The following is a 24,235-nucleotide window of genomic DNA, read 5'->3' on the forward strand; positions in this document are numbered from 1 at the left end:
ACCATCCAAGCCTTGGGCACATAGTGACTCCCAGTCAATTTTGGGGGGGGGGGGGGGGGGAGTTAAAATCACCCACCACAATAACCCTGCTGTTGTTACATCTTTCCAAAAATCTGTTTACATATTCTCTCCTCTATCACGTGCTGGCTGTTGGGAGGCCTGTCATATACCCCAAGCATTGTGATTTCACCTTTCCAATAACAGGCTATTAACCTCTGTGATATAATTTCTATCACTGAGACATGTTGTGGTGGGGGAGGGGGGGTGCGCACAAGTTGGGACAGGATTGGCAGCTCAATAGTTTAGGATACAGTGTCTTCAGGCAAACCAAGGAAGGAGATATCAAAATTTTGATCAGTGAATCTATTACAACAGTAAGAGGGATGACATTTTAAAAGGCTCCTCAAATTAAGCTGAGTAGAACTTAAAAACCAAAAAGAAGCAATCACATTGCACGTAGTCCCCTAATATCTTGAGAGAAGAGCAGGTATGTAGGCAAAATTTAGGGAAGTGTAAAAATTATAGGGTAGTGGTTGTAGGGGATTTCAACTTCCCCACCATTAATTGGGTAGTCATCGTATGAAAGGTTTAAGAGGGTGTGGAATTCTTAAACCGTATCCAAGAAGCTTTTAAACCAATACGTGGAAGTCCTTACAAGAGCATGGACAGTCCCAGGCAAGTGGTCGAAATATCAGTGGAGTAGCATTTGCAGAGTGATCATAGCTCCATAAGATTCAAGATTATTAATGGAAAAGGACAGAGAATGAACCTGAATCAAAGTTCTCAACTGGGAGAAAGCCGATCTTAGTACGATCAGATATGATTTGGCCAGAGTGGACTGGGTGCAGATACTTTCAAATAAATATGTCTCAGAACAGTGGGATGCATTCAAGGAGAAAAATAAAGAAAAAGGGTGGAACCATCAAATCCTATAAAACTTACATAGAGAGATATGCAGCATTGGATTTTGGGGGGGGGGGGTGGAGGCAGACTAATGACAGATACTTAGGGCTCTAAACATCAGAAGCCCTTGAAGAGAACAGGATATGCAAAAGAGAGCTTTATTTGCAGAGCTAAAAGGGGACATGAAATGATTCTGGTAGGTAAAATTAAAGAATAAGTTATTTCACATTTGTATTAAGGGTAGTGAGGATAATAAGAGCAAGAGTAGGGCTCATTAATGATGATCATAGTAATTTGTGCATCAAGTCATGCATGTAGATCGGATTAAAAAGGAATATGGTGTGATGTTCTGTAGTGAAGAATGAAACAGGTATATTGGAGAAATCAGTGAGAAGGTCTGCAATACAAATAAAAGGAATTGGTATAGAGAGAGGGGAGGTTCCACGTGGTATGCCAGTTGCAAGCAGATAAATCTTCAGGCCCAAATGAAACATATCTCAGGTTGCTCAGTGAGGCAAGGGAGGAACTAGCAGTGGCACTTCAAAAATTTAGTTTCCCTCTGGCCACAAAAGAGGTACCACTGGACTGGCAGACAGCCAACGTAGCATCATTGTTCAAGATGGGAGCAAGGGATAAACCAGAAAATTACAGGTCAGTGTAACCTCAATGGTGGGGGGAGTAAACAATTGGAAAGCAATTCTGAGGGACAAAACTAATCTGCATTTAGAGAGACAGGATTTAATCCAGGACAGACAGCATGATTTTGTGAATGGAAGGTCATGTCTGGCCAGCTCAATTCAAGTTTTAGGTGACCATGTGTGTAGACAAGGACAATGCTTTGGACGCAATCTGCTTGGACTTCAGCAAGGCTTTTGATAAAACTGTAGGAGACTGATGGCAAAGATATGAACCCATGGGATCAAATGAAATTTGGCAAATTGGATCCATAATTGGCTGAATAGCAACAAGCAGAGGGTGATTGTTGACTGCTCTCCCCCCCACCCCCATCCAAATCTGGAAGTCTATGTCCAGTAGGGGTCAGTTTTGGGGTCCTTGCTGATCATGGTTTATACAAATCATTTCCAGTGGAACATGGAAGGTTGATCAACAAGATTACAGAGGATACAAGAACTGGTGGGGTGCTAAATGGGGAGGAAGATGGCCTTCAATTGCAGGAGTTTATTGACAAGCTGATCAGTGGCAAATAGAACTCAAACCAGTTAAATTGAGGAGATTCACTTCAGCAGGACAAGGTAAAGGAACATGCTATAGTAGGACCTTGGGAAGCACTGAGGATTGGAGGGTTCTTGGTGTGCATATATACCATCCTTTAAAAGTATCAGGACAGCTGATTAATAAATACATTTGCCTTTTTCACCACTTAATCAAGGTACAGAGTTTAAGGACAGAGTGGTCAGGGTGTTATGAAACTTGAACTCAGTGCTTGTGAAGGTGGAGGAGACAGAAACTCTCAATACTTAAGTAGCATTTAGATGTACATTTCTGATGCCAAAGTATATTAAAGTGTTGGAAACTGGCATTTGAATAGTGAGGCAGTTGTGTTTGACTGGTGAGGGTTGAACGGGCCAAAAGATGCTGTTGATCTCTCTGACAGTAGTAACAACACATGGTAACGGTGGGTTTTTTGGGCAAGGTAGATTCCTGGTCAGCTATATAAAATGGGAAGAACATTGAAGACTTCTGGAACCTAAAGACAAAATGTCTGTATGGTGGGCTTTGAAATTCCAGATAAAACTGAAGGTTTTTGTTAGGTAATGGCATCAGGTATATGGAGCAAAAGCAAGTGAATGGAGTTCATAAAACCTTAATATGATCACATTCAGATCGAAGATTTGACTTAAGAGTAGAACAAGTTTAAGTCAATGAACAGGTTTTTAATTTGCACTTTCAGGATTTAGTAAATGCAGTCCACACCTCAGCTTCTGCTTATGTTGTAGCCAACCTAACAATAATTACATAAGCTGCGTGACTGATTCCAAGAGAAAACCACACAATAAAAAAACCCAACAAAACGTTAATGGAAACCGTCTTTATTAAGTAACTTTTAATATCAGAAAAATAAAACTCTTATAATTCTCTTTACAGCAAATATATATCAGTGCTTTGGCCACATTAAGTTAAAGGCCCTTTATAAAATATATGGTTTTAAACTTTACTCAATAAATTGAATTCATCTCCCTATCACTTCCCTACATATACATAACAAACGAGGTGTAGTAAAATTAGCAAATACTAAATTCTATTGGTATGTTTTTGCCATTCTCGGTTTGTGTTTTTGATAGAAACAGTACACACACTGGTTATCTCCTTGGTTTGTCAATTATAGTGTACAATGCAATTTCAAGGTTTATAGATACAAAATACATGCTCAGGTGAACATTCGTTCATTATCTATTCCAAGATGGCAACTAGTGTTAATCTTAATACTGACATCAACTAGTCTACAAGCAAAAATTAGCAGTGAAGTTATGCATTACATCATAGATGCCGTCAAGGCAATTCTCATACTGAAAAGATCTCGAAATAAAAACCTTTATTTTTGTAAACTTTGAATACGAAATGTAACTTTTCAAGTGGAAATAAAAATAAAATTGTATATCTACTAGATGAATATATCTATATTTACAAGTACAGAAGTTAACTTGCCCTTGTTGAGTGGAGAACAAAAACCATTTTTGTATTGAAATAATGCTGTTGTACGGCAGTACACAAAATGAAATCTATTAGACAGACAGTCTTCTTCCCTTTAAGCAATTCCTCTGCTGCCAATTTCCACACCTCCCATTATCTGAAGGTATTGGTTATTTGCCAAGGTTTGGATTTACAGATGCTGATTTCTTCCCAACATATCCAAGTAGCCAGCAACCGTGTACAGGCCTCAACACTGAATGTTAGCAGGCTATTCAATGGCAAGAAATCTGGTGTTACGTAACTGCAATTACACCAACACAGCTGAATTTTCAGCTAAATGGGAGATGCCAATACAGTGCCTCAAATGCCACCACTTCAGAAATCAGTTAACTCAACACAGGCACTGATCTTGCTGCTCTGTATGGCACAACTACTCAAATTGCTGAGACATTAGACCTCCGCATGGTTTTGTTTCCTCTACATTAAGCGCAAAAGGATCATTTATTCAAGTCAAATAATTGATTGAAGTGATTTGTTATCCCTGCCCCTAATTTTCTTCTTGCTGTAATGCATCTTGCTCCAGGTAGGTGGACAGAATAATCTGCATTGCAAAATTATTCCAACCCCTACTCAAAGTGCAAAGGTACATTACATCCATATTGCATTTAAAATTACTAGCCTGGTCGAAGGACAGAAGTTCATTGAACTGATGCAGTCAATTAGTTGTTCTGGGACAAAACTGTAAGCTACGAGTCCCTTCCTAACAGCACTGCAGATGTATCAACTCCATATGGAGCGCAGTGATTCAAATGTGGCAGCTTACCACAATCTTCTAGGTTAATTAGGAATGAACAATAAATACTGACCTGGCCAGCAATGTCCACATCAGTGAGAGAAGGCTACATTATTCCCCCGAAGGTTTAAAATTTACAAGCTAATTTGAATCAATTAAATCCAGAAATTGTAAGCACTTCTCTTGGTCCCCTCACTTGAAATTCAGTTTTGTCAGCTGGAAATAGCAAAAAAGTTTATATCCAGCTTCCAACCTCCTTTTACAACAAATCTCTCAGAATGAACATCTTGAAAACACAATTAAAAAATGAGATTTGGGAAGCAGAAGAATGGTACAGCCTCATTTGTTTCAGGAACTGGAATGCAAAAACATCTAGAAAATTATAAAAATAAAAATAGTGCCAACCTACATTTCACAGTTTAAAGACAGCCCCTCCAGCAAACTGTTGGATGAAATCAATCTGTCATCACAATCTTTTGACCACCTACCTCTCTGGTAGACCAAGATGTAAGGTAAAGGCCCATATATCACAGAGCTTCACAGAGATTGGAAACCAAGTCCAAGTCTTTGTCATGCAGATAGAAAAAAATATTCAAAGTCTGCAAACCCACAATTCAAATGTACCTAGCCACCAACAGCTTTTAGGAATCTTGTATAAAGACAATCTGCCCACATGGAAGTTTGACAAAATACTTTATCTGAGAATATACAGTATACTGGGATCTTCTGTTGGGAGGGTGAAGAAGGAAAGAAAAGTAGCGCGAACCTTAAGAAACCTATATTCTAATAGAGCAGCTGGAAAGCTCTAGAAATGGAGAACACAAACTTTTTTAAAATTTAAATAAAAGACTATATCATTTACTATTTTGACTGCAGGATGCTCCTACAAAGCTTAGAAAGCATATTCCCTCTAATAAACCACTTGGCCAGTGCCTGCCTGTTTTAAAGCTATAATGAATGAATCTCCAAACTGCACTGTCCAATCTCTAGGCAAAAGACATTCCCATGCTGATCTGAAAATTGTACAGGGCATTTTGTAGTAATACTAATTTTAGACATGTATGTTTCGTAGCACTTCAAAATTTTCAAGGAAATATTTAGAAAAATAACATTCCAATTAATTACAAAATTAGATGCATTCCACATTTTACTTGTGCTGCCAACTTGATTTGAGCATACACTTCACAATACCACATGCAAAACCTATTATTGAGCACATTAAAAAGAGACTAAGCTTGCATGTCCTGCTGCTAGGAAATCCATTATGAATCACAAATTTGGCTTTAGCAACTAATACTAATCAGACAGATGCCCATACAACAACTGGCTGTCAGAAAGCGAAGTTGATCTCCGATTGTTACAGATGTAAATCAGTCAGGCTCATTTTTCCTATATAGGACAAATTAAAACGTGATCCCTAGTCAACATCTAACAAGTCTAGACATGCTTTTTTTGTGCATCTTTCCCCCCAACCCTCCCCACCAACTGGATGTACAGGTTTCATCCAATCCAAATTCACCATTTGTGTAGAAAGCACTCCTCTCCATATATAAATTCTGAAAAATGTGAAGGGGTGTGGCTGATTTCATAATTAGTCCTGTAATAACAACAATGAGGCACATAGGTCTCTGAACAGATCGAACTTCAGCAAATTGTGTAATGCTGGAGAATCACTCAAGTATGGCAATAAACATGCCAAGTCATTTTATGTACTAAAATAAATCCAAAGTAAAATAATGCTGTTTTCCACAGGTCACACAACAAACCCAATGCATCCAAACTGCAAGTAACACAGAAATGGTCCAATTAACCAACTGTTTTTCCTCTCAGCAGCTAACTCATCAGTAGAGTTGCTATTCAACAGCAAAGTCCACTGCAATACTACGGCTAAAGCAAGCAGTAGTTTACATCAGGTAAATTTAACACAAGTGAGTGTTCTAATCGCTGGTATTACCTACATCCTAAAAAAGGTACCCTCAAAAGAACTACCAGTTCAAGGAGATCAGCACTCCAGCTGTCTTGGCAGATCAATTACCTTCAGTGGTAATAATTTCAGTTTAGATACAAGTGGCTAAATCTTGGTATGGATACAAGGTCTTTTTAAGATTGTGAACTTTTAAGAGAGATTCAGATATTTTCACAAACTGCCAAAAAAAGAAACATTTCCTGCAGTTTCCTTAATGCAAGAATGAGGAAATTCTGAGCAATGTTACAAGATGAAGCGTGGTGGAATTTGAGTTAATAACTCTACCACATGGATTCTCTACACCTGACTAGATGCCAGCCTTGGGTGATTCAGCAGTAAGGAACATCAAGCTCCCTTTAAAGAGGGGCTCACCAACATGATTCCGAATACCTTGCACCATAGAAATAAATACTCAGCCTCTTCATAAGCTTGGGTACACAGATAATGAGAACAGTAGTAAAGTGTACAGGGTGTGAAATGAAGCAGTACTGTGCATTTACCTATGGGTATAGAGACAGTTCAGTTATAGCTGAAGCTGAGTCATTCTTGGACAAATGAGTCAGGTTGCTGAAAGTTTGAAACCTTTAACAGCAGGGCTTTGCAACAACTGAGGGGAAGCAGCACATCATTGGTTAGTTCAAAATTGCTCACTCGATGGAAGTCTTTCAATCACTCCAGTAACAGTTTCCCCACAGGAAGTGAACCACAAATCTACAGGAAGTCTCACTCAGAGTGCCAACAAACCATGCAAATGGGTGCGAATTACTTAGTCGACGATTGAGATCCCAAAAGGGAGAGGTTGATTCCTCATTTCTCTCCCTTCCAACCTCCTCCTCCTAAAGAACTGAAAACAAAAAAAAAGTGCTCCTTGTCTCAAAGTTAACATGAGATTTCTTGGTTTTGCACTGCAAATTACTTGTTTGCACATCCTGCACTTGGTCACCTTTAAGCTAGAAAAGAAATAGCATGTATTATGACACACAAGACAAGTAATACAACACACAGCTGTAAAAACCTGGTTCAATTTGGTTCTCAAATGCATAATGCAAAATGTAACTACCACAAATGCAATTTATTCAACATTTCAAAAATGTTAGGTAATAAAACATTTGGGAGTGAGGGGAAGAGTAAGAGAGTGGGTGAACCTTTCATAACTCATTGAGTTACAGTTTAGAGTTACAAATCTCCAGCAGAAAACTAAACAAAAAACTCGATGTTTCACATACATTACACTATTTCAAGCATTTTACCCCCAATTTAACTATTTTCACTGCTGTACTTAAAGCCCTGGATAGGGTTCTATGGTGCCAGCAACCCTCTGGTATCTCATCCAAGTGCTTTTGCATGGATTGAGGCAAGGGATGAGAGGGGGTGGGGGGAGAAGAAAAAGGAAGTCAACAACCTGTCAAACTACTTGTTATTGGATATCACAATTTCCATGAACTACTTCCAGTAGTAAGAAAAAAAGGACAAAAACAACTATTTTATTTGCATTAGAATCCTACTGCTAGATTGGTAGATCTGTTAACTTGATAGAGACTGGTAAATCAAATGGAGTGGGGGGTGGTGGTGAAGGTGTGGCAAAAATCCAGAACACGCATCTCTCAAAAAAAAGTGATGCAAGTGGCACAATTAAAAAAGTCTTAAAAAGCTCAAGGGCCACTTTCACTGTCAAGTACATTTTCAAATCCTGCATGTATATCCTCAAATAAATTGACACATCTTGCTTTGTGATCAATGAAATGAAATGAGTTTAACAGAAAAAAGGTACTACCAACTTTTTAAAATTTACAGGATACTCGTAGCCTAATCCTACGAATCCAACTACATAACAGTCACATTTTACCATTAGGAAGTTTTCAGACAAGTACCAACATACATTCTACCCTCCTCGCCCAATCATTCTACCCCACCCCTCCACAACGCCCCCTAACAATAGTCCATTAAGAGTAGATGCGAATGGCCTGAGTAACAGGTGTGTTGCACACTGGACACTTTGGGTCTTCCTTGTCGCAGATTCGGTTGGCACACTCCATACAGAAATGGTTGTGGCCACACGGCACCAGGGCTGCAATCACTTCACTTTCAAAGCAGACCACACAATCACGTTTGCCCCGGGCCATACCAGAGCCAGACGAGTTGGTGGGTGAACCGGAAGTAGTGCTACCATTAGAGGAGGAGTAGCTTGTACCATTAGAGAAGGCAGAGATGTATACTGGAAGCTCAACTTGACTCGCCATGTTCAAAGGGTCACTGCATGGCCGCCTTGCAAGGGGGAACTCTATGTTTTCTATAAAGGTTGGTGATAGGCGTGGGGTAGTAGGTTGGCTGTCACGGGCTATTGTACCAGTTGTTGATTCATTACCAAAGCCAATAGGATTTGCTTGTTCGAATGGACACCAGATCACAGACTGAGTTGTGGCTGGAAGGGGATCAAAGGCAGGCGATTCAAACCCCAGATCTTCAGAACTCATGGTTGCAAATGATTCTCCAAACCAGAAGCCACCTGCACTGAATGGACTTGTTGGACTGAAGTCAGTCATCTGGTTACTTCCAAAGTAGGAATCAGTTGATCCACTGCCAAGAGAGCTCGAGCTGTCATTTCTGTAGCTGGACAGAAGTCTATTGCGGGCAGGAGGAATGGAGTTCATCTTCCCCCAAGCAGAATCAAACGCACTGTTGTCAAAACTCACATCTGTGCCATTGGAATGGAAGTCATTTTCTTCATTGATTTCAATATAATTGCCAGTACGAACAGCAATGTGCGCTTCTATCTCTTCCCGGGCTCTATCAACATTTTCAGGCATGCCAGTCACTTCAAACACTGGCTCTTTATCACGGCTGGGAGTGACTATATACGTATGGGTTTGTTGCTGAATTCGCTTAATTGTGGCACCCTTGGGCCCCACCACCAGACCTACTACACGGTAGGGCACTCGTACCTGAATGGTGGTTTGCCCAGGTAGACTTGGGGTGCCAGGTACAGAGAGGCCAGCTAGACCAGATGTCGTCCCAGGCACTGCTCCGTTTTTGTTTCTTGATGCACGTATCATTGAGAAGTGCTCTGCAGCTGAAATGATCTCTCTTTTAGCCATAGCAACGTCCTCCTTTCTCCCAGTGACGACAAAAATAGGCTCCTCTCCTCTAACTGGAGTCTTGATGTAAGTGTTGGTTTTTGCTCGCAGGGCCTTGATTTTGCAACCTTCAGACATTAAAGGATGGTGGGGGAGTGGAAAGACGAAGGAAAAAAAAAAGTTAGTACAACTTCTAAATATACAATATGATAATGTTGTCTGCATTTGCAACATACCAAAATATGCTTCTCCAAAAAAAAAGTTCTCTTTAATTTCACAGCGCATAATCATAAGTAGATTAAAGGCTTCATAACAGTCCAAGGAGAAATTTATGCACAAACAATTGCAGCCCATTCCCATTAAAGGACACTGATTGCACAATTAGCACATCCAAATTTAATCACTTCACTTGGATAGTGCAAGTGAGTGGCAGAAGAATCATGGGGAAGAGATAAAGGAATTTAAAAAAAATAAACGTAGGGCTATAACCTACAAATGATAACTCTGAACAGGTTGATTAGAAATTAAATAAATAATATAGGTACAGAACCGGGTTCTTGTAGTGCAATGGTTGCATCCCTAACTCTGAGCAGGTTGATTATGAAAATATCTATAGGTACAGAAGCTTGTGGTATAGTGGTAGTGTCCTCTCAGCCAGGTGGTCTAGATTCAACTCCCACTTAACCCACAGCACTGTTATAACACATCAGAACAGGTCGATTTAAAAACATGAAGAAAGGTGCTCTTGGCACAGTGGCAGTGCCCCTACTTCTGAACCAAGAGACCTGGGTTCAAGTCCCATGTGCTCCAGAGGTGTGTAATAACATCTCTGAACAGGCTGATTAGGAAAATACCCAAAGAAGAGGAATTGTGAGGTTCTTGAGCAGTTTGACACAAGGAGTGAGGTGGTACTGGAGGTTTTGGCAGGCTTAAAAATGGGCAAATCCCCAGATGGGTTGTACCCCTCGGTGCTATGGGTGATGGGGTAAGAAATTACAGGGGATCTGACCCAACTGCTCTAATTCCTCTCTGACCAGAGGGGAGGTGCCAAAGGACTCGTGTACAGGTAATGTGTTTCTACTTTTCAACATGGGTGTTAAAGATTAAGCAGGGAATTATAGACCAATACGTTTCACATCAGTGGTAGGGAAACTATTGGAGAAAATTCTGAAGTAGAGAAATAATTTCCACTTGACAGGCAAGTTTTGAGCAGGGTCGGTCAGCATGGCTCTATCAGAGGGAGTAGTTGGAGAAGCTCTAGTTGTTTTCTTTAGGAGAGAAGGACGAGGGTAGAGGGAGATCTGATTAATGTGTGGAAGATAAGGGGCATGGACAGGGTGGATAGCAAGTAGCTCCTCCATTTAAATGAAGGGTCAATAACAAAGAGGGCATAATTTAAAAAAGGCAAGTGGTAGAAGGTAGAGAGGCAACTTGAAGACAATTGTTTTCACCCAGAGGATGGTGAGAATCTGGAATACACTGCCTGGGAGGATGTGCATTCCACATTCCCGTCACCCTGTGGCTGAAAATTATTTTCAGCAAATCCCCTCTAAGTGCAGATGTGCCAAAGGGTGTCTCCTGTACAGATCTTTGATTTTACCACTCCTCTGGTGATCGTGATTGTCCAGAGTTCCTGTATTCCACCAATTTTCTGAATAATTGCTGTTTCTGGGATTTTACTAGTATCCTCTAATGAACTCTGATAAAATTATGTTGAATTCATCTGCCATATGCTTATTTTTTCCATTATCAATTATCCAGTCAGAAATTCTAAGATAAACACCCATTTTGTTAACTCTAAATTTATAGAAATTCTTATTTTCATATATCTAGCTAGATTTTTCTTTTATTTTCCGTATTGTTTGGTCATTTAAAAAAATTAATACTCTGTTCAATCATCAGAACTGCCAACTCTTTGTCAAACAGCATCTATTTGTTTTCAGAATAATGTCCTCTAAGTGCCTGCCACTGCAACCTAGTTTGTCAATTCATTTTAGCAAGCTGTTTTTATGCTTCATAATTCGCTTTATTTCAGTGCTTAAAGAAGGTCTTGCACCCACTCTCCTGATGCAGGGTTTAAATATAAAAATTTTGGCTGCTGGTACTTGGGGGGTGCCTTCACAATGAGATCATTCATTGATCGTAGTCATTAGAATTCTCACATTTGATAGTTCAAGTTCTGCTGGCGCAGACCACTAATGGGCCATTGCATTGTTTCACAAACTGGCCATGCAAAGGATGCACTGCCGTTCCCCAGAATTGAGAAAATCCCATCAACTAGGCATCTCTTGCATAAAACTTTTCAAGAGCATAGATTAGAAAGCAATAACCACCAGCAACTCTGGCTCAAGTATATAAACCTCCTGCTCTCATTCAACAAAAGTATCAACTGCTCCAAGATAATCTTGGAAGCAAAGATAATCAGCCTAATTCACCACAACAAAAACAAACCAAGTCTTCATAAACCCCTCTTGCCCCTTCCAATGAGCAAGGAGCTCATGCACCTTTGGCTCCTTGAAGCATTTGGTAACTAGTATATTCCAGAGGTAATAGATGATCTCATGCGAGAGTCAGCCTCTAACTTAGGCCACAGAATTCTTCCCTTTTCACTTATCTGGTGTAGAGGGACCCTAGTTTTTGAGGGATTGTTGAATGGATTTCAAAAAAATTATTGATGGACAATTCCACAGCCGTGTAATGCAAACATGTTACAACCAGAAATTATAATTTTCTGATGTTAGATCATGCGACAATACTGTTATATGCAAAGAACTGCGGATGCAGTTGAGCAGATGACCATTGGTGTCACAACACCTGCCCTGACAGCCCAGGACACCTGTTCCCTTCTGTCACCGTTTCAGAAGTCAGATCAGTCTTCCTGGGAGTCAACCCAAGTGATAGGCCTGGATGGGGTCTTCTGCTGAGCATGCAGATCCTGTGCAGACCAACTGGCCGAGGTACTCAGTGACATCTTCAACCTCCCCCTCCTACAGGGTGAAGTCCCCACCTGCGTCAAGAAGGCCACCATCATCCCTGTACCCAAGAAAACACATGCAGTGTGCCTTAATGACTACCACCCAATAGCTCGGATTTAATAATCATGCAGTGCTTTGAGAGGCTGGTCATGGCCCACATCAACTCCAGTCTCCCAACCTGCCTTGATCCCCTACAGTTAGCCCTAGCCCTACACTCATCCCTGGAACATCTGGACAACAAAGACACCTATGTCAGACTCCTGCTTGTTGACTACCTTTAACACCATTATCCCCTCCAGGCTGATCTAAAAACTGCATGACCTTGGTCTCAGCTCTGCCCTCTGCAACTGGATCCTCAGCTTTGACCCATAGGCCGCAATTTGTGAAGATAGGTGACTACCCCTGCTCCCCAGTAATACAACACTGGATCCGCAGCCCCCCCACCCCACCCCAAGCCCCCACTATATTCTTGTACACCTACGACTGTGTTGTCAAGTTCCGAACGAACGCCATCTACAACTTTGCTGATAACACCACCATAGTGGGATGCATATCTAATGACAAGTCAAAATACAGAAGGGAGATAGAGGCCTTGGTGACGTAGTGCAATGGAAACAGTCTGTCTCTCAACAACAGCAAAACTAAAGAACTGATCGTAGAGTTCTGAAAAAAAGGAAGAGAACACATCCCCATCCACACGGTTGAGAGAGTGAACAGCAGAAAGTTCCTTGGAGTCGTGATAACTGACCACCTGTCCAGGACTCCCCATGTAAATACAACGGACAAGGCGGCACAATGTGTCTCCTTCCTCAGGCAGCTCAGGAAATTGGGCTTGTCCAGAAGGTCTCTGACCAACTTCTACAGATGCACCATTGAAAGCATATTGTCTGGGTGCATAACAGCCCGGTATGGCAACTGCTCTGCCCAGGACCGTAAGAAACTACAGAAGGTGGTGTGCACAGCCCAGACCATCATGGAAGCCAATCTTCCATTCATGAATTCCATTTACATAGCTTGCTGTTGTGGAAAGGCAGCCAAAAGACACATTGCACCCTGTTGATGATCTCCTACAACCTCTTACATCAGGCAGAAGATACAGAAGCTTGTGTGTACACACGTACACACACACAGGTTCAGGAACAGCTTCTTTCCAGCTGTTATCAGACTGTTGAATGGACTCTAGCCTCAAATAATGTAAGCTGTATGCCTTGAAGTTTAAGGCTTTTTGATATGTACATCCTCTGCTTGCTGTGGTCTGGCTGTACCACTCACGGACTGGGCTTTTCACTGTGTTTTAGTACACATGACTACAGACCAATGCTGTCAATCAAACTGCTAGAAAAACTCAGGACAGGCAGCATCTGTGAAGAGAAAGTAGAGTTAACATTTTGGGTCCGGTGAATCTTCCTCAGAGCTGCTTTTCTAACTGCAATACCCTCCCTTCCCTTCCTAGCTCAAACTTCCTTTAAAAGTATTCCCTCGCAACACCCCAATCCTAAATTGGAGTATATAAACAGGATTATCTTGCTAAAACTATATAATACACTGGTCAGACCACAATTGGGCAATTCAGGTCCCCTTGTCAAAAGTAAAAAGGTATACTCTGGTAGACAAAATGGGCTGAATGACTTATCTCTGCTTCTATACATAATGATCACAACTGACCCTAGTACTCTTGTTATTTCTACTGCAGCTATTACGTATGCTGTGAACAAGTTGGTGGAAGGCCAACATATACAGCAAAGTACTAATGACAATGGAAGTATGACAAACCTCAGGGATGTCATAAATACAACGTTGCTGACACTGCATTGTACACTTTTCCCAGAGGTGCAAGCTGTTTCCTGTACAGTTCACTAACAGAATAGGACAACTGTTTCCAAAACACCTGTTCTGGAAATCATTTAAAGCAGTTTTAAATTTCTATTGCGTGGAGAGTATTTGCAACTTCCTGTGATATATTAGTCATACCCTCCAGTTTAACTGTCATTTTGCTGTTTGCTCTGAAAAGTCGATGTCAGGAAGTGATAGTCACCACTTATGAATGAGGTATTAAATAGTTTTCATTAATGCAGCTGTTATCTCTTCACATTTGCTATGCTGTCACTGGAGAAACATACCTGAGAAGAAGGCTTTGTCGTAGCAAAGTGCTAACACTAGCAAATCTGGATTGTTTGCCATTTTCCTGACCTTGATAGTCATGTTGCTACCTTGTACTGACAACCTCTTATATCAAGGAGATATATTCAGCAAGACCAAGATTGTAGCTTCAAATTTCAAAAAGTCAGTACCCAAATCATTCATGTTTTAAAGGGAGGGGAAAGAAAAAAAAGTCTGAGGAGGAGGGGGTATTTTGTATACAGACTCTAGCATTCTTTCGGAATCAATAAAGGAAATGTACAAGTGTCCTTAAACAAAGGATGGGTTTCTTAGAATGCTGCCCAACCATATCTCCTAGGTAGCATGTCTTCGATTTACCTCCAGAATACAGCACAATGGTAAGTCCTTTTCTTAACACATTGCTTTACTTTGGAGAATTAAAAGGAATTAAGAATGAAGTGTTTCACCACTACAAAATGAAACTTTTTTTTTTAAAAAAGATTGATCTGAATTTTTAGGGACATTATAAAAGCTATATTTCTATATAGTGGCTTCTAGTATTGAGCTATTGATTGTTCATCTTAAAACATATTTCTCATCATTAGCAGCTTATGTTCAATCTGAGGCATGTTTTAAATGGGGGTTTTCTCTTCAGCGAGGAAACATTCCACTTTTACATCAGATCTTGCAGTACTGAATATACATCCAGTTTTAAGGCAGATCTTAATTTGGACCAGTTGTTGTAATTAAAGCAAGTTACAGTAGATGCTGGAAACCTGGAAGTTATGATCAGTTGGAATGTTCCTTCAACAATAGTTGGATGAAGGGCAGGAAACGCAAATCAAAGAGCTAACTGGATCTGCAACAGCTGTGCTCAAATGACTAATTTTAACACTGCCTTCCCTGCCACAGATATCTAAATTCACTTTCCCTTTTAAATAATGTAGGCAAGAGTCATCTGTGCTCCACATTTTCCTTTGTGTAGCCCTGAGCATTTTTGACCCAGGCACCATTAATCTCCATTTACCATCTCCTTACTGGTTTCAGGACAAGTTAAGATCCATGTGGGCAAATGGTATTTCAACTCCCCATCTTACTACTGTATTGCAATTCATTACAGCGTTCAATAAAATAGAGCATTACACAAAAAATGTTTAACAGAGCAACAACTCAATGTTTGTCAAAAACATAGCTGTGTTAGGTGATCAAGCTGTAGCATTTTCTAGTTGTGAAGAGTCACCGGACTCAAAGCATTAACTCGGTTCTACCCATGTGTGTTGCCAGACTGGAGTTTCTCCAGCTGTTTTTGTTTCAGATGTCCAGCACCTGTAGTTCTTTGTTTTATATCATTACAGCATTTGGGTCAATGTTGATCCACTTGCAGGTGCTGAAACAGTTATACTAATGATGGGGCTGTCACCTTCCAAAGTCTTTTGAACAATAGGACCTGTCATTCATACTTCACTAAGGAATCTTCCACCTCAAGCACTCATTAACATGGAATCTCCAAAATAGAGGAAGTCAAAGTAGGACAGCAGATTTATATTGATCAACTTTCAGTTCTTTGAATTCCTATACTTAAATAATTTGTGGTTCTTTCACATTTACACAAATAGTATTTCCCTTAATGACACATGCATAAAATATTTAAATAGTGCAGAGTTTAGGAGCTATAGCTCTTATAAGTACAATGCCTCTGGACTAGGAGACCCACGTTGAAGCTCCACTTGCTCCAAAAGGTGTGCAATAGGATGATTAGAGAAAAATGTCCACCTCCAGACCATCTGGATTATATCTGTCAGGGATTTTTAATTACCCAATTCAAGCACAACTATATATCACACATTAAATTTCTATAGTATAGATTGGATGCTGTACAAGTTACAGGTGACATGAAGTTAGGATATAAAGTTGACAAATAAATATTAAAATTCAAAAAAAAAGTTTTACTGCTTAGTCTGCAATTTTGATGTGTAACTCTTGCCAGATGTTGGGTCAAATAAGTAAGGTTGCTTGATGAAGTAGCTTTTCAGAGAGCTAACACAAAGCTATGGAATAGCTAGGTAAAATTAAAGGTCATTAGACAACGGGGGAAAATGGAGGACAAAAAAAAAAGAAAAGAACTGTACAAATCCCAAAAGATTGCTCAGTTTCATCAAAACCTATAACTCAAGAAACCATCCACTCAGGTAGCAATTTTAGAATCAAGAAAGCAAAGTACTTCAGACATAGGTATAAAAAGGAAAATAAAATAATGAAGCAAAATCAAATGGGAGAACTCTCAGAAGGACTATTATCTCATGATCACAAAATAACAGTCTACTTTTAGGTAACAGTTGGGATGATAAAGTTGTCAATCCTGTGAGGCTTTCAATTTTTGGGAGACATAAAAACACATGGGGAAAAGTAGTACAAATGAATTGATATTTGAGAACAATGGCACAAGCCTGGTATTCTAAATGCTCCCTCCTGCACTGCATTATTCTATGATATGAAAACTTACACAAAAGACAGAAGTGTGGGAAAGTAGGAAGTTGCATTGAAAATTAATTGAAAATGCTCAGTTATAACTGCAACCTGTCAACATTGCTTCCTCAGGGCTTCATATACAAGCAGTACACATCTCAATCTAAATTTTTGAAGTGATTCAGTCAACATATGTGAAAGTATGCTATAAAACTGTTTGGCAACAACTACAGTCTGACTAGCTGTGGCTTCTCTCCATCCTGATCTTTATAACCAAGATCCTCTTACTAGCACAGTGATCTTATTCTTTACAGGTATTTCTGCTATAACACGTGTTTCATTAACACACGAATTGGCTATAATACAACTGATGAATAGTGGACACTGTTTGGATAACACAAACTTTCTACTGTACAGTCTCACGATTTCCCTATAATGCGATTTTCTATAGTTGTGAGATTGCACAAGAATGCAACTATCATGTTATAGGATAACCACCTGTATTGACAGCTTTACTCTTCCATTTTGCTTCTTCTCCCCGAACACTGAATACGCTTGAACATTGACCAAGGCTGGAAGCATCAAGCAACCATGATTGTCTAGTGGTAGTTGGATAATATCCATATACTTTTCTCAATTCATCTAATCATGATGAAAATGTTGCATGCATGCAGGTAGATTAAGATTCAACAATGCTGCCTTTCATCACTTTTGTTTGACCTCACTTGATGCTGGTCTTAGTTTCTACTGTCTTACAATTGTGCTTACTACTTTTCTTTCCACCACTACTAGTTGTGATCCTCTTCCCTTTGAATTTACTCCCTGGCTCCCAGCTCTTTCCAACAGGAATAACAAATTTCTCTGCAAAGATCTCAGTCCTGTCCTGTCCTGCCAAGGTGTTTCTAAGATGTTCAGAGATATTATTCAACACGACTGGAACAGAAGGGACTTGAAACCAGGCTTCCTGATTGAGGTAGAGACGGTATCACTGTACTATAAGAGACATACTCCTGCCAAGTGTAATCATTTTACAGATCTTACCTGCCCCAGAAATCTAAAGCAATTCTTAAATCATCTCTGCAGACACGCATTCATTTGTTATACTTTATTTCTGTACTCACTAGCACTTGGCATTGGGAGAAATCCCGGAGATTACAGCCTTCAAATTCCTACTTTTAGATATCTTTCCTAGTTTTTTAAAATTTGCTTAAAAACTCTCATCTTTTTTGTACTTGTCATTGCTACTGATATAATGACCCTTGGCTGTTTACCGTCCCCTAAAATTGATCTGCAATGGCTCAATGATAGGTAATCAAACTTTAGAACTGGTCGCTCAAACAAAACGCACAATATTGCCGATGGTGGAAATCTGAAAACAGAAGATACTGGAAAAATTCAAAGAAACTGACTTCATTTCTGAAGTCACAATGGATTCAAAACATAAACCACGTTTCTCTCAGCAGATGCTGACATACCTGCTGAGTTTTGCAGAATTTTTTGGTTATATTTCAGAACTGATCGATCGAAGACCATGAACAGGCCTCGAGAGACAGACTGCAAGTCAAGTAAATATGTGAATTCAGCATATAGCAGCCTCAGACCTTCACTCTGAGCAGCAGTTGCAAGTTACTTGCTGTCTGTGTTCTGAGGAGAATGATGTATATTTTTAAGTGAGGACAGGAAGTGACTTGAGAATTTACAGGTGGTGGTTTTTCCAATGCATTTTTTGCCATTGTCTTTTTGGATATAGTGGTGGTTTGGATGGTGCTGTCTAAGGAGCCTTGGTGAATTTTGCTGTGCACCTTGTAGATGGTACATGCTGCTCCTGATTGTCAGCAGTGGAAGAAGGAAATCTTGTGGATGCAGTGCCATCAAGCAGGCCACTTTGTCCTAGGTGGTGTCAAACTTGACCACTGTTGGAGCTGCACTCACCGAGGCAAGAGAGGAGCGTTCCATCACACTCCCGACTTGTGCTTGTAGCTAGTGGACAGGCTTTGGAGACAAGACACATTAATCGCTGCAGGACTGCAAGCTTCAGGCATGCTCTTATAGCTGCAATATTACATAGTTCTGATTCTGGTTAATGGTTACCCCTTGGAATGATGACAGTGGGGTTTCAGTGATAGCAATATTGTTGAATGTATGATGCAACAGTTAGACTCTCCCTTCTTTGAGATGGTCATTACCTGGCATTTGTTGAGCCAACGTTACTTGCTATTTGTCAGAGCAGGCCTGGACACTGTCCAGGTCTTGTAGCATGTGGATACGGAATGACTCAGTGAAGCAGTTCAAATAAGGCTGAACATTGTTCACTCAGCAAAATGGAGATATGATCATTGATGATGCAGCTGAAGATGGTTGGGCCTCGGATACCACAGAGTTCTACTTCTGAGCCAGGAGGTCTAGTTCAAGTTCCACCTGCTCCAGAGCTACATCAAAACATATGTGAACAGGTCGATTAAAAAAATATCTACCTTAAAGAACTCTTGTGCAAATGTGACAGGACCGAGATAAGCAACCTCCACCAAACCAACACTATGGTTTCCCTCAACTAGTTTCTCTCCCATCTGCCCTAATGCCTTTTAAATGCCTTGCTCAGCTCTTGACCTAATTCATAAAGACCCGTTTCTGATCTGCGCCAACCAGACATCCCAATCTGACCACATTCCATTTGCCAGCATTTGGCCAATATTCCTCTAAACACTTCCTATTCATATACCTATCCAGATGCCTACTGTAATTGTACCTGCATCCATCACTTCCTCTGGCAGCTCGCTCCAAATACACATCACCCACTGCCCTAATATACAAATAACTAGCCAATTTCCCTTCCTAGCTGCCATGTTAGCAGTCTTTGTCACCTCAGGTGCTTTACATCAAAAGTCCTTCAAATCTGAAGTCAGATTTCTTAAAAGAAGCCAAGCCTTGATCCATCCATCCTCAACAGTACCATCTAAAAGTTCCTCACCTCGAAGTCCTTGAATGAATGGGCCAAATTTGTGCCCACATTTCTAGCTACCTATCCGAATCCATCAATTCAAGTCAAAGTTACAAATTCCATCCTGAGTGCAAGGAAGTTAAAACTAGCCCTTCTTGCCCTTAGTGGCCTGTTTACAGAATTTGATAAAGTTAATTACACCATTCTCCAATGTCTCCTACCTAATCACAGCAAGAGAAACACCGACTACTGATTTTCCCAGTCCTGCTGTTATCTCTGCTGCCCTCCAAGGATCTATTCATACATAGTCCTATTTCTCATTAACTTGTCTGAAATCATATCATATTTCAGCATGTACACTGATGCACCCAACTTTACTGTATTCTAATTTACCAATAGTAGAGGGCTCAGGGGGAAAAAAAAAAAAAAAAAAAAAAAAAATCAGACTACCTGTCCCACTCTTTACTGGATAACCAGAAATTTTGTCGAATTAAAATATCGGGAAGATTGAAATTATTTTCCTTAGAACCTTATGTAAGCACTGCTCCACTGCCACCAACTCTACCCCAGCCGAGGTCAAAGCTGTGTTATTATCTGTACAATAAGGCACAAGATAGCACTCAGAATGTCATTTTACAAAAACACCTTTACATGTTTTATGTCCAAGAATACTTTGCCTTTTTAAAAATGTCACCTACAGGTACTAAGAACTGTCAGCATAACATCAGCCTAAAATTTCTCTGTCCCCCTTGTTCCAATTATAGTCACAGAATTGGTCTTCTTTTGACCGCATGGCAATTTTTTTGGGTTCAATCAAACATGAAATACATTAACATGGGTGGTACTGGCATCATCTGGTGTACTGATTTCTAGCAAAGACTGAACCCCAACTTTGACACTTCCTTCTACCTGAACCATTACACCAACCACCAATTATCAAGCCAAGTATCCAAGGGTGTCACTGACTTGATCTTCTCTGGAGACCTTCCTTCCACAGCCTCCAACCTTTGCCCTTTAACTAAGAAGCCCACTCCTACCTCCTTCCCAATTCCATAATCAAGACTACTTTGGTAGATCCATTGTTTTTACCTGTTCTGGTCCACTGGACTCATTTCTCTCTCAATTGCTTATTTTCTCTTTACCTATATCCATGACTCTCCTAATGCCCTGTTGCATCGCAACAGTTGTTGGCTCTTAAACATTTCCCTCTCACCATAAACAACCACACTACTGGACATTATGGGATGAAGTGGCCCTACTTATTCTGTGAGCAGAGACCCAACCATTACCCACCCATGACCACCTTCCTCAACTTGTTCTCACACTGAAATATTTCTAACTTCACACCTCCAAATATTCTCTATATTCACTCGTATGCACCAATATTCACCACAAGCCCAATCTTGACTAACCCTTCCAACACCATTAAGTGGACTATCCTACTTTCCTAGTATGTCACATTTATTCAGTTATAATCAAGAGTGCGGTCTAGAAATGTCTTTCCCCCCACCTCAGGATTCCCATCTAGCACGTTTTCACAGGGCTCTCCACTGTTGGACACGTTTCATGCACTTCTAATGCAGAGGAACACCCACAGACTACACTTCAAATAGTTGGAATTAGAGGTTTACAGCATGGAAACAAGCCTTTTGGCTCAACTTGTCCATGCCAGCCAATTTTCACAATTAATACAGTCCCATTTGCCTGCTTTGGGACATATCCCTCCATACCTATCCCATGCATATACCTGTCCAATGTATCTTAAATGGCAAAATTGTACTCTCCTCTACCACTATCTCTGGCAGTCCATTACAGACACACACCACCCTCTGAAAAAATTGCCTCTCTCACCTTAAACCTATGCCCTCTAGTTTTAAAAACACTTCCATGGGAAAAGCAGTTGGCTACCAACCTTATCTGTGCCTCATGATTTTATACACCTCTATAAAGGTCATCCCTCAGTCTCCTACACTCCAGGGATAAAAGTCCCAGCATATCTAGCCTCTCCCCATAACTTAAACCTTCTAGTCCAGAGAGCATCCTGGTAAATCTTTTCTGCACTCTTTCTAGTTTAATAAGACCTTTTCTATAGTAGGGCAACCAGAACTGCATGCAGTACTCCAAAATGTGGCCTTATCAACATCTGGTACAGCTGCAGCAAGATGTCCCAATTCCTATACTCAATGCTTTGAACGATAAAGCAAGCATGCCAAAAGACTTTTCACCACCCTGTCTACCTGTGACTCCACTTTCAAGGAACTATGAACCAGTACCGCCATATCTCTTTGCTCTACAATATTCCTCAGGGTCTACAATTGACTGTGTAAGTCCTACCCTGATCTGACCTACCAAAATACAACTTGCATTTATCTAAATTAAACTCCATTGGCCACTCCTCAGCCTACCAGCCCAGTTGATCAAGGTCTCACTGTATTCCAGTGAACCACCTTCTCTGTCCACCATACTACCAATTCTGGTGTCATCCACAAACTTACTAGACATATCTCATCCAAACCAATTACATAAATAGCAAGTAACAGCCCAAGACTGATCCCTGTGACACACCACTGATCGTAGGCCTCCAGTTTGAAAAACAACCCTCTACCTTCCTCCATCTTCTACTTTCAAGCCAATTTTGTATATTGGCTAGATCTCCCTGGATCCTCAGAGATTTAACCTTCTTTCATAACCCACCATGCCGTGCCTCATCAAAGGCCTTGCTAAAGTCCACACAGACATGTCTACCACACTGCCCTCATTTAATTTCTTGGTCACCCGTTCAAAGAAACTCAAATTTGAGAGACATGATTTCCCATGCACAAAGTCATGCTGACTAGCCCAAATGAGTCCTCGCTTCTCTAAATGCCTACAGAATCCTCTCCCAACAACTTACCACCACAAAATTAGGTTCACCAGTCTGTAGTTCCCAGGCACTTCCCTGCAGCCTTTCTTAAATAATGGCACACATTAGCTATCCTCCAATCTTTGGGCACTTTTCACCCATGGCTAATGATGATACATATATCTCAAATGCAATTTCCTCCCTAGCCTCCCACAAAGTCCAGGGATACACTTAGTCAGGTCCCAGGGATTTATCTACCTTAATGCATTTTAAGGCATCCAGCACTTCCTCTTCTGCTACGTGGACTCTCTTTGAGACGTCACTAATTTATTTCCCCAAGTTCCCTAGCATCCATGCCTTCATCGACAGTAAATACTGGCAAGAAATATTCATTTAGGATCTCAACCATCTCTTGTGGCACTGCACATAGATGACCTAGATTACGTTGATGATCTTTAAGAGGCCCTATTCTTGCTGATCATGCATTAGAGAATCCAAAGGGATTCTACTTTTACCTTATCTGCCAAAGCCATCTCATGTTCCCTTTCAACTCTCCTGATTTCTCTTAGGTGTACTCTGACACCTTCTATGCTCCTTAAGGAACGTACTTGATCCCAGCTGCCTATACATATCATATGCCTCCTTTTTGTTGACCAGGACTTTAAATAACTCTAGTCATCTGGGGTTCCCTACTCCTGCCAGCCTTACCCTTCACTTTAACAGGAACATACTGGCCCTGAAGTTCATTAACACACTTTTGAAAGCCTCCCACTTACTCTTGCCTGCAAACAGCCTCTCCCAATCAGCTTTTCAAATGTTCTTGCCTAAAACCACAAAAAAAAGGTTGGCCTTGCTTCAATTTAGAGCTTTAACTTGCGGACCAGACCTATCTTTTTCCATAGTTATTTTAAAACTATGGAACTATGGTCACTGGTCCCAAACTGCTGCCCCACTAACACTTCTGTCACTTGCCCTGCCTTATTTCCCATGGCAGTCCCAATTGAGAAATTCCAATGACCATCCTAATGGTCAAGACAGATCCTACAGAGGTCAGTGACACTGGATCACCAAATCTTATTAGTGCTGTCTCCTTTGCAAGAGATTCCAATACTGCAGTTTCAAAGATTAGCTTTGAGGTCTTTCCAAAGCCTCTGACTGGTTTCAGCAGTGGAGATTGACCGTTCATGCTTTCTGATTCAGTTCCTTAGTACTCCTAACACCCATCTTCAATGTTTAATAAAACAGAAAATGGTGCCAGTAATAAAAAAAGCTAGCTTCACTGAACTGCTGCTGAATTTTGCTAAGCTAAGCAAACTTAAATAGGCAAACGCTGCTTGTGGACTTCCTTTGCCCAACTCTCCTCTGCACTGAGGTATCATGGCCCCTAGGGATTCATTTCAGCTCCACTCAAGACATGGAGTCACCACTCAGACTTCTCCTGAGCCCCAGCTACCTGGAGTCTAACAGCAACACATGCTGCCGAGCTACATTGCTAAAATAGACAGACATTCTCTCAACTACAGGCT

At 40.6% G+C, this 24,235-nt stretch overlaps 1 protein-coding gene across 1 annotated transcript in view; it reads right to left on the bottom strand.

The window, feature by feature from the left end:
• Positions 1–2,938: 2,938 nt before the first annotated feature.
• LOC109922538 (RNA-binding E3 ubiquitin-protein ligase MEX3C) overlaps positions 2,939–24,235 on the bottom strand; it is a 48,215-nt gene continuing 26,918 nt past the window's right edge. Inside the window, exon 2 of the mRNA XM_048604057.1 lies at positions 2,939–9,516. Coding sequence (XP_048460014.1) covers positions 8,258–9,516 — 1,259 coding nt within the window. The 3' untranslated portion in view covers positions 2,939–8,257. The remainder of the gene's footprint in view (positions 9,517–24,235) is intronic.

Source organism: Rhincodon typus, chromosome 1 (assembly GCF_021869965.1).
Source record: "Rhincodon typus isolate 14 chromosome 1, sRhiTyp1.1, whole genome shotgun sequence".
In the NCBI taxonomy this organism is placed as follows: Eukaryota; Metazoa; Chordata; class Chondrichthyes; order Orectolobiformes; family Rhincodontidae; genus Rhincodon; species Rhincodon typus.